This window comes from Pseudophryne corroboree, chromosome 1 (genome assembly GCF_028390025.1).
Source record: "Pseudophryne corroboree isolate aPseCor3 chromosome 1, aPseCor3.hap2, whole genome shotgun sequence".
NCBI lineage: Eukaryota > Metazoa > Chordata > Amphibia > Anura > Myobatrachidae > Pseudophryne > Pseudophryne corroboree.
In genome coordinates this window covers 984372181-984388939 of record NC_086444.1, presented here as the reverse complement: position 1 = coordinate 984388939, position 16759 = coordinate 984372181, and the positions used below count along the sequence as shown (strand labels likewise).

At 41.7% G+C, this 16759-nt stretch overlaps 1 protein-coding gene and 1 non-coding gene across 3 annotated transcripts in view; one reads left to right on the top strand and one right to left on the bottom strand.

The window, feature by feature from the left end:
- LRBA (LPS responsive beige-like anchor protein) overlaps positions 1-16759 on the bottom strand; it is a 1108277-nt gene that overhangs the window by 733261 nt on the left and 358257 nt on the right. For both annotated transcript variants that reach the window (XM_063920568.1, XM_063920569.1), the window contains exons 30-31: positions 9182-9312; positions 1879-1957 (exon numbers count right to left, since the gene is read on the bottom strand). In XM_063920568.1, coding sequence (XP_063776638.1) covers positions 1879-1957; positions 9182-9312 — 210 coding nt within the window. The remainder of the gene's footprint in view (positions 1-1878; positions 1958-9181; positions 9313-16759) is intronic.
- Positions 3694-3797, top strand: LOC134932554 (U6 spliceosomal RNA). The gene has a single exon (XR_010179394.1). It is a non-coding gene; the product is annotated as a U6 spliceosomal RNA (small nuclear RNA).

Here is a 16759-nt window from a genome sequence, read left to right as displayed (position 1 = left end):
TGCCTTTTCTCCCCATACATATAAACCCTCTTGTCAGGGACAGGGTTTACCTCTGATATGTGTAAAACATCCTTCATCGCTATGATCATGTAGCGGATAGCTTTTGTCATTTTCGGTTGCAATTTTGCATCATCGTCGTCGACACTGGAGTCAGAATCCGTGTCGACATCTGTGTCAACCATTTTGGATAGTGGGCGCTTTTGAGACCCTGAGGGCCTCTGCGCTGTAGGATCAGGCATGGGTTGAGACCCTGACTGGCCCAAGGTATCAGCTTTATCCAACCTTTTATGTAAGGAGTTTACATGATCATTCACTTAACACCTTCCACATATCCATCCAATCAGGTGTCGGCACCGTCGGCGGCGACACGTCATTCAACTGCACTTGCTCTGCCTCCACATAGCCCTCTTCGTCAAACATGTTGACACACGCGTACCGACACACCACACACACAGGGGAAGCTCTAAATGAGGACAGGACCCCCACAAGGCCTTTTGGAGAGACAGAGAGAGAGTATGCCAGCACACACCCCAGCGCTATATGACCCAGGAATCACACAGTGACTTAGTGTTTACCCAGTAGCTGCTGTATTATGATTAATGCGCCTAAATTTATGTGCGCCCCCTTTCTTTTTTACCCTTCTACCGTGATTCTGCAGGGGAGAGCCTGGGGAGCTTCCTCTCAGCGGAGCTGTGGAGAGAAAATGGCGCTGGTGAGTGCTGAGTAAGAAGGCCCCCGCCCCCTCAGCGGCGGGCTTCTGTCCCGCGATTTTGTGTAAAATTAATGGCAGGGGCTCATGCATATAACAGTGTCCAACTGTCTATATGCAGCTTTCGCCAGGTGGTATCAATTGCTGCCCAGGGTGCCCCCCCCTGCGCCCTGCACCCTACAGTGACCGGAGTGTGTGGGTTAGTGTGGGCGCAATGGTGCACAGCTGCAGTGCTGTGCGCTACCTCATGTGAAGACAGGAGTCTTCTGCCGCCGATTTCGATGTCTTCTCTGCTTCTGCCGGCTTCTGGCTCTGCGAGGGGGACGGCGGCGCGGCTCCGGGAACGGACGACAAGGTCAGGTCCTGTGTTCGATCCCTCTGGAGCTAATGGTGTCCAGTAGCCTAAGAAGCGCAACCTAGCCGCAGTTAGTAGGTTTGCTTCTCTCCCCTCAGTCCCACATAGCAGAGAGTCTGTTGCCAGCAGAAGCTCTCTGAAAATAAAAAACCTAACTAAAATACTTTCTTATTAGCAAGCTCAGGAGAGCTCACTAAAAGCACCCAGCTCTGTCCTGGCACAGATTCTAACTGAGGTCTGGAGGAGGGGCATAGAGGGAGGAGCCAGTGCACACCAGATAGTACTAAATCTTTCTTTAGAGTGCCCAGTCTCCTGCGGAGCCCGTCTATTCCCCATGGTCCTTACGGAGTCCCCAGCATCCACTAGGACGTTAGAGAAAGGATTATAATAGAGGGACAAAGTCTGCTAAATATTTAACTCTGGAAGCAGAGTTTTTGCCATAGACAGTCATGGAAAATAATCTCTTATAATATACAGGATACTGTAGACCCTACTGTAAAGTTAGATAATATGGCACAGACAGCCTTGTGCTTTTATATATGGCAATGCATATTTCAGAGATGATTTTGAACATCAGTAACAGTAGTGGGTGGGCTATTTTTTTCTAATATAAATTTTCCAAATGAACATTAACGTGATGACAGACAGAACTCATCATTTATACAGTATATATTACTTACAGAAGTTAGACACACAAGCATTTCTTGTGCTTTGTACAGTATTCCCAGTAGTCACACACAAAGGCAAAGTACAAAATATATGGTTAGAGTGCCTATAACTTAAGATGTGCCAGTGGAGAAATGGACAGGCTCACCTCATATGAGAAGCAGAATCCTCTAACACAGGATTGACGGCCTGGACGGATGGCAGCTTTGAATTAGACGATCCACTGCCTATATAAAAAATATAATGTACATTAATACTTGAATTATGCAAGTTTAAAATACGCATAACTTTAGTACATTTGCAGAAATACAGTGTATTACATAGAGTGTACAACAAGCACAGAATTATAGAAAAAAAGGACTAAATAAAATGATTAGTGTTTTATATGGGTGAATGTTTATGTGGTATGTATAAATGTATGAGTATGTAGTGCATGAGCCTCAACCATTATAGCTGCTTTAAAACTATCAAATAAAATAGCAAAGAAACTTTAATACAAAAGATCATCCTAGAGTATAAAATCTGATTTCCATCGCTACAGACAAAGCCTGATTAGATCTACAAATGCACATGTGGGTAATAAGTACAGTAGCCACTCCAAACATGTGGAATCAAACCGACTTATCCAGCTCTTATCCTCTCACTGATAAACTGGCTCCTTCAAACTGACAGTTTTACAGACACTCACAAGAACATAAAAGAAAATGCAAATAGATCATCTGTCTAGCACCCTTCTCTGTGCAGCTTATTGAACATTCACAGTCCCCAAGGCTCTAGACAAATAATGTCTTCTGCAATAAAGTATCGTTTAAGACCCTTTCTCTTTCCTGCTGCCTCATAAAAGGGAGTTTATGTATTTGTATTTACTCTGAAGTGACTTAAATCTGTTAATCTTACCCACTAAAAAACATTATAATATTTGTGGGGTTTATTTAAACATAGAAATATACAGTAAGTGAAGACTGAATTTACATATGTACAAAGATTGAGCACCCTGGAAAATGCGGCCCTCTGTTTTTTCAAAGTTTCTGTTTACAAAGTTGTGTTCCAAGTAGGGACTTACAGATTTAATAAAGTCACAGTACTTTATTTTTTTAACAAACCTGATTTAAAATTGATGTTATTAAGAGGTATTGATGTCTCTGTAAAAAGGAAAACTACAGGCAAACTTTACTATTTCCAGAAACCGCAGTAGCCCGTCTATGCAGGTACAGATTTCTATATTATGCAACTTAAACAATATATATGGGGGGCCTAACACCTACATTTATGAAGCTCGGCCAATAGTTCTAAAAATCTTAAAAACCTCACATGATATACATGTTTTATTCCCATTTCTTAATTGAAATACATACTGTCTTACTAGTTTAGTTTATGTTTTGCAAGCATGACTATAAATGTACAGTGTGTACACATTTCTACAAGCTGTAATACAAACAATAAAAAAGTGTAACTTCCACACAGCGCTTATAATATACCTTTGCGAACAGGAGTCAAAACTCATAAAAGCACCTTTCACTAACAGTTAAAGGTTGCATCATGTAGAGAGAAAGCAATGCTATACCAAACTTCCTAGCTAGCCTATGCAAAAGAGGAGGAAAGTTTCAAAAAGATCCCAGTTGTATAAAAAAGAAAAATGCACAATTAAATGTGCTTTCGTGATCTAATAAAGCAGGTATGTCCAAACTGCGGCCCTCCAGCTGTTGTGAAACTACATATACCAGCATGCCCTGACACAGTTTTGCTGTCAGAGAATGCTAAAGCTGTGTCAGAGCATGCTGGGATATGTAGTTTCTCGACAGCTGGAGGGCCGCAGTTTGGACATGCCTGTAATAAAGGCTATTTAATAAATGTCTCAATAGGTTAAAGATACCAAGGAAGTTTTATTTTGGAATGATAGGTTTAACAAATTAGTTTGACAATTATTAACACAATTAAAATGCATTTAAAAAGCCAGTGAGCCGTGCTCACTTCGCAGCACATACTAAAATTGGAACGATTCAGAGATTATTAGCCTGGCCCCTGCGCAAGGAGGACACGTAAATTCATGAAGTGTTCCATATTTTCTCAAGAATATGATTGAGGGCACTAATTCTTTCCATTGGACCCAGCTCCAGACAAAATATCTGTGGGTTAAGCTCACTAAGCAATACCACCAGCTTTTTCAGGCTATGAGAAGTTGTTAGCACAATTCAAAATGGCTATTGACACCTGGAGTCGCTGTTCTAGCTCTTGGATAGGCCAAATAAATGTTGTCAAAATAGATTTGTCACGGCTCTTACATTTATTCCCAACCCTACCAATTACAGCTCCCCCATAGGTCTTTAAATATTTGAAGCACATCGCTCCACAATTTATTAGGACAAATAAATGCCCTAGGGTGAGACGGGACATCTTGCAAAGATCCACATCCAGCAGCGGCTTGGGTGTCCTCAACTTCAAACATTATTATATAGCCGCCAGACTTGCTCAATGCATGTTATGGACCAAACCTAAATCTGAGATAATGTGGGTGACAATATAGTCGGAAATGCAAAAACTACATTCGATTTCCACTGTTATAGCTCCCCCGACTGGCCTTCCCCAAGGCATTCCTGCACCATCTTGCCATTTCGGTCATTTACGATATCTGGGATTTTGTGAATTGTCATTCCCAAATTTCTCCAGACCCGAGCCCAATAATCCTCTTATATTACACTACTGACTTTTGGCCAGGGTGTAATCTGGCTACTTTTAAAGATTGGCACACTAAAGGGATTCATTGGTTAAATGAGTTCACTTGTGACCAGAAATTTTCCATTCTCCATATGTTCTTTTTCAATATTTACAAGTCTGACACTTTCATTCAACAATAAAGTCAAGGCTCACTCATATACCGCTTACTTCAGAATCCTTAATACGCCATGCACTAAGGGGTTTATGTCCACACTGTATTGCAAACTTACAGGTCCTTGTCCCGAGACAAGAGAGCCACATGACATGGCTTGGGAGGCTGATAAGGGAGAAACCTTAGGTGCTGAAATGGGAAGACATATATGCCAATGTGGCATCTAGATCTATTTGTGTACCCATTAAAGAGAATGCTTAAAAGCTGTTCTGTACGTGCTACTATATCCCCTACAGGTTGAACAGAACGCACCCTGAAATTTCAGTTATGATGAAGCTGCGGATCAGACATTGGAATGTTTCTGCCCGAGCAGAGCTGCCCAAAGCTAGTTTCCTTTTTGAAAAAGATCATCACCCTTGCTAGTACTATAACAGGATTACATATCCCTTTTTCTCTCAAATACTTTCTTTCATTGGTGTAAGTGTTCGGATGCCACAAGCCATCAATATAAACTGTTCCGGCATTTGGTCCTTGCGGCTACAAGTCAACTGCCTGATGCTTGGAAAAAAACGTAAGTCCCAACCGTGACAGAGTACAATCCTAATGTCTGGCATATACATTCTATGGAATACATAACCAGTATTCTATAGGACTCATCCAAAACCTTTACTAAAACATGGGAGCCATGGACCCCCTACTTTCAGGTTTCCCAAATATTTAATGGATATCCACTAATGGCCTTCCCCCTTAATCCTGTAGATGGATGAACTATTGCCACTCTTAATTCCTACCAACCAATTATGTGGATACATCCAGCTCAGTGCCCCCTCCTCTCCCCTCTATTCTTTTCTCTACCATTTATCTTTGTACAGCCACCCATTTACCATACTTTCCTTCCAGATTCTCTAATATACACTATAAAATTGGATGAGACCTCCATAGCATTTACACATTTATGCTGATGTGATGTTCCTTACAGGCCTACGGTGTTCGCATTGTGTCTGTTCTCTTGTATGGAGCTCTGTGCAGGCCTTGTATTTATTGTCTCAACCATTCAATACATTTTCTTTAAAAAAAAAAAAAAAGACCAGTGAATTGGACACAATGGGGCAGATTGAATTACCCGCAGATAAAGCGCTGCCCTGAGCTATTCAATTAGTGCAGCTGCCGCACAGCCGAATTTCGCCTTCTACTATTCAATTAGTGCTGCTCCATCAACAGAAACTGCAAGGAAAAATCTGTGTTAAATGCACCCCCTGGTTCTTACAGTGAAGGGTTACCCATAGATTCCGGACACTAAACACAAAATATATGGGTTAGCTGCAGTGTTACCATGCAGGAAAATTGCCTAATAATTGAATAGTGCCAGGCGTTTAACCCGGAGTTTTAGCCACGTGGCAAACACTGCTAATTGAATCTGTCCAGTGTATGCCACTGGCAGCACACATGTAAAGATCATCTTTTTTCCAAAACCAATCAGCATAAAATATAACTGCCACTTACAGTACAGCACATACACTACCCTGTGTGAGCTACAGTACTACAGGAGGAACGCACATGTCTTTGAAAGCCTCTATTTAAGCGTATATGATAGGAATGCTTTGTTTGGACTATCTTCACAACAAAAAATTAACTTACATTTTTCTCAAAGATATGATTATTATTGTTACCGTGTCCCATAATTGTGTTATTTCTGGTAGATGAAGAAATCAAAATGTTTAATGTCGAGATGGCAATATTACATACTTTCTTATTTTCTTAAAATGCCTCATTTGGATTCTTGTGCAACATTCTTTCTCATCATTTTGTGATGATCTCATCAGTGAGTTATATTTATGCTACAATTATATCAATTATTTGCCTCAAGTCGTCTGGAGTTTTTAGTCTGACCTGCCTTATTGCGTGTATTCTAAAAAACTGCTGGAAGCTGTATAAATACACTCCATCTAAGTTTATGGTCCGAGTACACTTCACCCCAAAAAGCAGGTCAACACATTGTGCCATCACCGGAGCCCTTAGAGTTCCAGGAATGCAACATCTCTTGTAGTTAAACCTATTTAAAGCACAACTACCCTATCACTACCCAGTGTATATTTACATATGTAATATGGTGTGCACTACGGTGGTGAGATTCACACCATCAAACAAATGTTTGCTTTGTTTATCTACTGATTACTGCAAAAAGCTAACCACTAATAGGCTGCTATAGAGAACGTGCTTTATTATTTCATTCAATTCTTATTACAACTCTAAACAATTGCATTCCACACAACTTTCTAAGTTAGGGCAATTTGTGCAAATGCAACCATGGATCAATGGGGTGTGTCCAGCACCTCTGACATGCTGGACTGCTTCCTCTACATTTAACTCCCCTAAAAGCACCCTTTGAATGCTAAGCACATCAGGGTGGGTGAGTGCGGAATAGAGGGACAGAGCCCAGAAATCTGTACTGCCTAAATCAGGAGAGTTGGCAAATAAGACATTGTATTTTGGATAGCATTATACAGTTTCAACTAAATTCTGCTGTTGAGCAGTATTCACATCTCAATATACTGTACTTTTATGTAGCCCGGAGTAAGGGAAAGTACACATTAGGACAATGGGCAATTGGATCGATGGTCGGGACAATTTCTCTTTGTTCCAGACCATGCCAGATTGCTCGTACACACTGTCCGATGTATTGAACAACAGAATATAGTTCAATCCTTCATTACGCTGCACACGATATCTTCTGTTCGCCGTGCAGAACAACCAACCAGAAGATGTCGTTCAGATGCGACCCACAGGAGCACGCTATCAGACAGACAAATACACTAGACAAAAGGCACGATTTATCATTCCGATATGAACAATTGTGCCAATATAGTCCTAGTGTGTACCTGGCCTAAGATCACCTACTAGCATAAAGCTATATAGCAGTGGTTCTCAACCTCAACCATCAAGTTTTCCAGAACTGAATAGTTCTGAGGATTTCTGTCTGTGGAAGCAGGTGGGATAATTACTGACCACGCAAAATAGATCAGCTCATCTGTGAATGATTTAAATAGATCCAAAACACATGACCTGTGGTTGGTACTTGAGCTGAGAACCACTGCTCTATACCAGGGCTTGACAAAACTTTCTAAAATCTAGAAGTCAGGATGAACGTGATCATTGACCACCTATCCTGCCAAAAAACAAAATAATAATAATTGAAACCCTCCCCTCCAACCATGGCCCCCGGTGTAACATTACCAAGCAACTCCAGCCACCCCACCCAGGCAAACCAACCCCACAGCCACATAACATAGGGGGTACCCAAAGGCAAACCAGCCCTCTGCAGCCACATTGCTGTGCAGCTACCACTGGGCAAACAGATTAACACAACCCCCTGTAGCTACATAACTACCCCCTCCGAAGCCACAATCTCCGGCAACGCACAGACCCTCTTACCAGAGAGCTCTATGCAGACGGAGTTTGGAAAAAGAAGACAACACAGGCTGGGATGTATAGGAGGATTCAGCACAGGCTGAGATGGACACTCAGAACATGCACTCCTGAGCATAAAATGGCTGCAGCAATACAGGCACACCCACCATTTGGCAGCCAGGCAGCAAAATGTAGGCATTTGTCAAGTCCTACTATATGCTGCTGAACCAAATCAATGATAGTCAAAACAATGTAGCGTGCCAGGGGAAAACTGGATAGGAAAAAAAAAAAAGTTTCTTGCCAACTTTGAGAAAAACAATTATAAAACTGGATCTTTAGCTTTTATCTGGCGTAACAAAAAATACATGGGTCTTTTCTTTGTCAGCTAGACAATGGAGTACACACATGAATGTTCTCTCATAAAAATGGCAGACGCCCCTTTATAATAAAAATAAGCACGTTTAAAGAGTTGTAGGCTACTTACACACTGTTAATACTCGATATCTAGGTTTTTGTCAGGCAATTTAGTTTGATGTGAAAATAAAATCAGGAAGCTCCTTATTTGTACTTTCGTCTGTATAAAAAGAAACAATCTGCCGTGTGCCGAACATTAGAGTCCGCAGCATGCTCTCACAAAGTGGAAATAAAGAATTCAGTATTACTAGCCTGGCCAGCAACTACTGCACAATTTATTAGCCAACAACAGGTTTTAGAAAAATTCCACTTTCATCCTCAAACTCTGTAATAATTAGCAAACCATCAATGTTATCCTTTGAATGCAAAAGTGATTTGCAAGTTACATATGCATGCTAGGAATAGAAGTATTAGAACACAAGGACAATGCCTGTTCACTTGATAGTGCCAATGGAGCACAAAGACGGGCAACACTATTATTTATTCACTTTTTGATGTATCCTAAGTTGATTTTGCATTACTTGTTTGTGTGCTGTATCTACTTAATGTATTGCTGTATTTGAATTGCCCACTTGATACATGTGGCATTTGTAAAATTTTGTGTGTTGAAATCTTTTATAAAAAAAAAACATTTTGGGGGAAAAAAAAAAGAAAAAAAAAAAAAGAAGAGCACGAGGACATGCACTGAAACTGGAGGGAGGTAGGTTCAGGGGAAATTTGATGGGCCAAGTGGTTTTTATCTGCCATCCAGTTATGCTTCTACGCTAGGTCACATTGTGAATCAGAATATAAAAGGACTTACCAGAGGACTCTCTGTCTGCGTCTGTAGCTTGCGATGCCTCCACTGAGGACACCACACTGACTGCATGGGGTAGAGCATTGACCGTGGATGGCGCGGAGGCAGCAGACTTCTTCTGTGCTATGACAACACTCCTGAGGAAAACACCACCACACAGACACATGGTTATTATCTGCTAGTTTTAAGGCTTTAGTAGAAAGTTGTATTTACAGATAACCTGAAAATCAGTGGTGGTTTATAATATTTTCCTCTCAATAGGCAGAAACTGTAATAATACTAGGAATTGGAGCACACACAATACGATCCTTTCTGAAGCAAATTGTGAAATCCGACAACAATAATTTATCCAGCACAAATGAAAAGAGAAAAAAGGCACAGTATTAGTATTTAGATATTTACATAGATGTATTACTTATTACAATGCAGTACTGTACACACAAAGCAGTAATAAAGTGTACTCACACTACATTGTGTGTACACAGACTGCTCACAGATAAAGACTTCCACGGATTAATACAAAGAAACAAATCTGACATCCGCTTCTTTCCATAAACACATTTTTCATTATTTTTTGCTTAAAAGTTAACTAGATTTTATCAGTAGGGATCACAAATCAAATCTGTTCTCAAGGCCGGCAAAGCTGATTATCACGTTGTCCTCTGAGACACCTTGATTCTTGATGACATGCAAGGCTTCCTTCCCTCTAACAAACCCCATTTCCTTAATACACAAGTCATTGTACCATGACAAGTGAATAAAGCGATAGCCAATTATTCAGTGGAAGCCTTCTCGACCATTAGGAACTTAATCCCATAAATCAGATCGCTCTTTCTATACAATGTCAAATGCAAGTTCCACCACGCTGCAAAATCCAAAATTAAGCTACACTTTAACAGTTTGCTGTCATATTTAAAAGCAATGTATCTCTTAAGTTCCCAATGCGAGAAAGGCAGTGATTTCAAAGAGAGGCTTACATCACTACTGACAGGACAAGGGTGAAAAGACCAGCCACCATAAATATTCTCAGGCATAAGGTCAGTGTGTTATTAGTCCCAATTATGCTGAACTGTAAGAAGGCTTTGAATGCAGATAATTATTGCCTGTTGAATGAGCACAGATCACCAGACCTAGCTACACTACATTTTGGCTCAAGAACATGTGCTTAAAAGACAGAAACCTATAAAAGGCGGAGAGAATTCCTGCAAAACTATGTATTTTCAAGTTAGTCCTTTTTTCTGATTTGAGAAGAATATGACCAAGCTGAATCCAGTTCTTAACCTTTATAACACTAAACAGTCTACACTGGTGGTAAACAAAACCTCAACAGCTATTATCCCAGAGAACCACCAATGGCAATTCCATCTGATCCTCAAATGAAAAGTTGCGTAACATCATGTATAATTCATAGTATTAACAAATAAGTCCCAAACGTGCATCCAATTTCTCTCAATGGCCACTCTTTAGCATATATTTTTTCAGAGCGCACATAAATCTTTAACATTATCTTGCCGACTATAAGTCTAAGGCTGAATTTCTTATGTAGAACTTTACATACAGAAAATAAATATGGGGGGTTGGACTGTAATTATGTTGACTTGTTTGAAAAGTCGGTTGGGTGTCTGTTTGTCCATATCTAATAGACAGGAAAAAACAGACACCCAACTGACTTTCATTTGAATTCCCCCCATATAATGTAAAGAATCAGTGAAATGTCAGACAATCGCAGAATGATGCAGTCAGTGTTAGGCTGTAGGAACCGTGGGTTTAGGGATAAGCTAATGGGAAGGGAACGTTAGGGTTACTCACTGCCAGAACTCACAGTTAGCAGACTGCCAGTCAATGCTGGACCACCACAAACGCTTTGGCGCATTCTAACCATGTCAACATTTCATCAATGTCAATATGACGAATACTGATGTGGTCAAAGTTGACATACATTGGGGGAGATTCAAATGTTTGAAAAGTTGGTTAGGTGTCTGTTTTTTCCTGTCTATTAGATAGGAAAAAACAGACTCCCAACTGACTTTTCAAACATTTGAATCTCCCCCTTTGTGTCAACATTATGAATGCTGAACGTCGACAAAATATATCAAACCCATAAGCATCCCACTTGCAACACAAAATCACTTCCTGTATACACTCACAATACATACATAATATATACATATGCAATCAAAACAATATCTCTGTGCGCTAGATATCTCAAATTGTAAATTCAGTCTAGAGTCCAAGTAATCGCCGCAATGGATTGGTCCAAAGTTCAATATATTGAACTTTGGACCATTCCAATGCGGCGACTACTTCGACTCTGGACTGAATTTACAGTTTGACATCTAGCGCACAGATATATTATCTTGATTGCATGTTTGTCTTGGGTTCTCACTAACAGGGGTGCCATCTCCAGTGCTGCTTAACATACAGCGCAATATTAAGACTATTTCTTTTCTTACACACATTATTTTATATATATATTAGCAAGGATTAAAAAATAATACATACAAAACAAATCTGAGGGCGCTAACAGATTGCTATTCAATTACAATCAAATGTATATATATATATATATATATATATATATATACACACACACACACACACACAGAGTAAAAACCACAGCACTCACCGCACCAGAAGCGGGGCTCAGCTATGCACTTACCACTCACAGGGTGGGGTGCATGTAACACTGCACTCTCCACCACAGAAGCGGGGTACACAGCTGTACTTACCACTCACAGGGCGGGGTGCATGTAGCCCATGACCACATCGCTCTAATAAATACAAACAGAGAACCCAGCACTCACCAAAGTAAACTCACTTATCCTCAACAATTCAATAAATAAATGATGGGGGTTTAGTTGGTGGATTGGCCAATGCACGGAAGCCTGTATACCGATTCAAGGTACCCCACCTTCATACAGGTCCTACACTATTGTGCCTTTAAAAGCCATAAAGTCTGTGGCAGGTACACATTACATCTAGCAGGCAGATGATGCAGCAGTGTGGTAGTCAGGTTTTAAGACTCTGTGATAGTGTAGGACCTGTATGAAGGTGGGGTACCTTGAATCGGTATACAGGCTTCCGTGCATTGGCCAATCCACCAACTAAACCCCCATCATTTATTTATTGAATTGTTGAGGATAAGTGAGTTTACTTTGGTGAGTGCTGGGTTCTCTGTTTGTATATATATATATATATATATATATATATATATATATATATACACACACACACACACACACACAACAAATCTGAGGGCGCTAACAGATTGCTATTCAATTACAATCAAAATGATTCACTGGATCTTGAGAGAGGTGGCAGCATTAAAGCACTCAAACTTCACGATTTGAGGCCAGCTATTTTTTAATCTATCCAGTGTTGCGTTTAAACATACAGTATATGGGTCTGTTATAAATTTGTAGGCTTATTCCTCTTTTTTGATTGCTAAAACTTTCACCCTGATATCGGTCTATGAGTCCGATCGGTCCAATATTGGTCTAGGTTTATCTTGATCATTTAATAAGGATATCGTCTGGAGATAATAGTCTCAGACGCTTATTGATCTAATACCCCTGAGGAAGTCCTAAGGGAAGAAACGCATTGGGTTCTGCATCTGATCAAACCTAATTGGTGCATATTGGAATTCATGCATGTCAGATTGAATATCCATCCTGTATGGTGATAATGTTATTAACACTGTGAAATGGAGAAAGTATTCTGTTTTATGAATAAATGTTTTAAATATTTTGATTGTAATTGAACAGCAATCTGTTAGCGCTCTCAGATTTGTTTTGTGTATATATATATATATATATATATATATATATATACACACATATATACATATATACATATATACATACATATACACTATATATATATATATATATATATATATATATATATATATATATATACACACACACATTATTTATATATATATATATATATATATATATATATAATAAGAATTTACTTACCGATAATTCTATTTCTCGGAGTCCGTAGTGGATGCTGGGGTTCCTGAAAGGACCATGGGGAATAGCGGCTCCGCAGGAGACAGGGCACAAAAGTAAAGCTTTCCGATCAGGTGGTGTGCACTGGCTCCTCCCCCTATGACCCTCCTCCAGACTCCAGTTAGATACTGTGCCCGGACGAGCGTACACAATAAGGGAGGAATTTTGAATCCCGGGTAAGACTCATACCAGCCACACCAATCACACTGTACAACCTGTGATCTGAACCCAGTTAACAGTATGATAACAGGGGAGCCTCTGAAAAGATGGCTCACAATAACACTAACCCGATTTAGTTAGCAATAACTATGTACAAGTATTGCAGATAATCCGCACTTGGGATGGGCGCCCAGCATCCACTACGGACTCCGAGAAATGGAATTATCGGTAAGTAAATTCTTATTTTCTCTATCGTCCTAGTGGATGCTGGGGTTCCTGAAAGGACCATGGGGATTATACCAAAGCTCCCAAACGGGCGGGAGAGTGCGGATGACTCTGCAGCACCGAATGAGAGAACTCCAGGTCCTCTTTTGCCAGGGTATCAAATTTGTAGAATTTTACAAACGTGTTCTCCCCTGACCACGTAGCTGCTCGGCAGAGTTGTAATGCCGAGACCCCTCGGGCAGCCGCCCAAGATGAGCCCACCTTCCTTGTGGAATGGGCATTTACATATTTTTTGCTGTGGCAAGCCTGCCACAGAATGTGCAAGCTGAATTGTACTACAAATCCAACGAGCAATAGTCTGCTTAGAAGCAGGAGCACCCAGCTTGTTGGGTGCACACAGGATAAACAGCAAGTCAGATTTCCTGACTCCAGCCGACCTGGAAACTATATTTTCAGGGCCCTGACAACATCCAGCAACTTGGAGTCCTCCAAGTCCCTAGTAGCCGCAGGTACCACAATAAGCTGGTTCAGGTGAAACGCTGACACCACCTTAGGGAGAAACTGGGGACGAGTCCACAGCTTTGCTCTGTCCGAATGGACAATCAGATATGGCTTTATGAGATAAAGCCGCCAATTCTGACACTCGCCTGGCCGAGGCCAGGACCAACAGCATGGTCACTTTCCATGTGAGATATATCAAATCCACAGATTTGAGTTGTTTAAACCAATGTGATTTTAGGAATCCCAAACTACGTTGAGATCGCCCAGTGCCACTGGAGACATCAAAAGGGGGTTGTATATGCAGTACTCCCTTAACAACTTCTGGACTTCAGGAACTGAAGCCAATTTCTTTCTGGAAGAAAATCGACCGGTCGAAATTTGAACCTTAATGGACCCCAATTTGAGACCCATATACACTCCTGTTTGCAGGAAATGTAGGAATTAACCTAGTTGAAATTCTTCCGTGGAGCCTTCCTGGCCTCACACCATGGAACATATTTTCACCTAAGCGGTGATAATGTTGTGCGGTCACCTCCTTCCTGGCTCTGACCAGGGTAGGGATGACCTCTTCCGGAATGCCTTTTTCCCTTAGGATCCGGCGTTCACCCGCCCTGGCGTCAACGCAGCTGCGGTAAGTCATGGAACAGACATGATTCTTGCTGAATCAAGATCCTTTCTAGTATCTCTTGAAGTTCCGGGTACCAAGTTCTTCTTGGCCAAACCGGAGCCACGAGTATAGTTCTTACTCCTCTCCTTCCTATCATTCTCCATACACTGGGTATGAAAGGCAGAGGAGGGAACACATACACCGACTGGTACACCCACGGTGTTACTAGAGCGTCCCAGCTATTGCCTGAGGGTCTCTAGACCTGGCGCTTCATGTGAGACGCCATCATAACCACCTTTGGTCTTTCCCAACGGTTTACAAACATGTGGAAACTTCCAGATGAAGTTCCCACTTTTCCGGGTGGAATTCATTCATGCTGAGGAAATCTTCCTAGTTGTCCACTCCCGGAATGAACACTGCTGACAGTGTTATCACATGATCTTTCGCCCAGCGAAGAATCCTTGCTGTCATTGCCCTCCTGCTTCTTGTGCCGCCCCGTCTGTTTACGTGGGCGACTGCCATGATGATGTCCTACTGGATCAGCACCGGTTGACTTTGAAGCAGAGTTCTTCCTAGGCTCAGAGCATCGTAAATTGCCCTTAGCTCCAGTATATTCATGTGGAGAGAAATCTCCAGACTTGACCACACTTCCTTGGAAATTTCTTCCCTGTGTGACTGTTCCCCAGCCTCTCAGGCTGGCATCCGTGGTCACCAGAACACAGTCCTGAATGCTGAATGTGCTGCCCTCTAGAAGATGAGCACTCTGCAGCCCCCACAGAAGAGACACCCTTGTCCTTGGAGACAGGGTTATCCGCTGATGCATCTGAAGATGCGATCCGGACCATTCGTCCAGCAAATCCCCCTGAAAAGTTTTTGCGTGAGATCTGCCGAATGGAATCGCTTCGTAAGAAGCCACCATTTTTCCCAGGACTCCTGTGCATTGATGCACTGATACTTGGCCTGGTTTTAGGAGGTTTCTGACTAGGTCGGATAACTCCCTGGCTTTCCCCTCCAGGAGAAATACCTCTTTCTGGACTATGCCCAGAATCATTCCTAGGAACAGCAGACGTATCATCGGAAAACAGCTGCGATTTTTGGAATATTTAGAATCCACTCGTGCTGTCGTAGAACTACTTTAGATAGTTCTTTTCCGACCTCCAACTGTTCTCTGGAAACTTGCCCCTTTCAGGATATCGTCCAAGTAAGGGATAATTAAGATGCCTTTCTTCTTTTAAGAATCATCTTTTCGGCCATTACCTTGGTAAAGGCCCGGGGTGCCGTGGATAATTCAACGGCAGCGTCTGAAACTGATATTGACAGTTCTGTATCACGAACCAGAGGTACCCTTGTTGAGAAGGGCAAATTTGGACATGGAGGTAATCCTTGATGTCCAGGGACACCATATAGTCCCCTTTTTTCCGGTTCTCTATCACTGCTTTGAGTGACTCCATCTTGATTTGAACCTTTTTATGTAAGTGTTCAAAGATTTCAGATTTAGACTATGTCTCACCAAGCCGTCTGGCTTCAGTACCACAATATAGTGTGGAAGACTAATACCCTTTTCCTTGTTGTAGGAGGGGTACTTTGATTATCACCTGCTGGAAATACAGCTTGTGAATTTTTTCCAATACTGCCTCCCTGTCGGAGGGAGCCGTTGGTAAAGCAGGCTTCAGGAACCTGCGAGGAAAAAATGTCTCGACTCTCCAATCTGTACCCCTGGGATAATACTTGTACGATCTAGGGGTCAACTTGCGAGTGATCCCACTGCGCGCTGAGACTCTTGAGACTACCCCCCCACTGGTGGAGGGCTTCTTTTCCTGGGAAGGGGCTGCCTGCTGCAGTCTACTTCCCTTTCCTCTATGTCTGGGCAGATATGACTGGCCTTTTGCCCGCTTGCCCACATGGGAACGGAAGGATTGAGGCTGAAAAGACAGTGTCTTTTTCTGCTGAGATGTAACTTGGGGTAAAAAGGTTGGATTTCCCAGCTGTAGCCGTGGCCCCCAGGTCCGATGGACCGACCCCAAATAACTCCTTCCCTTTATACGGCAATACTTCCACGTGCCGTATGGGATCTGT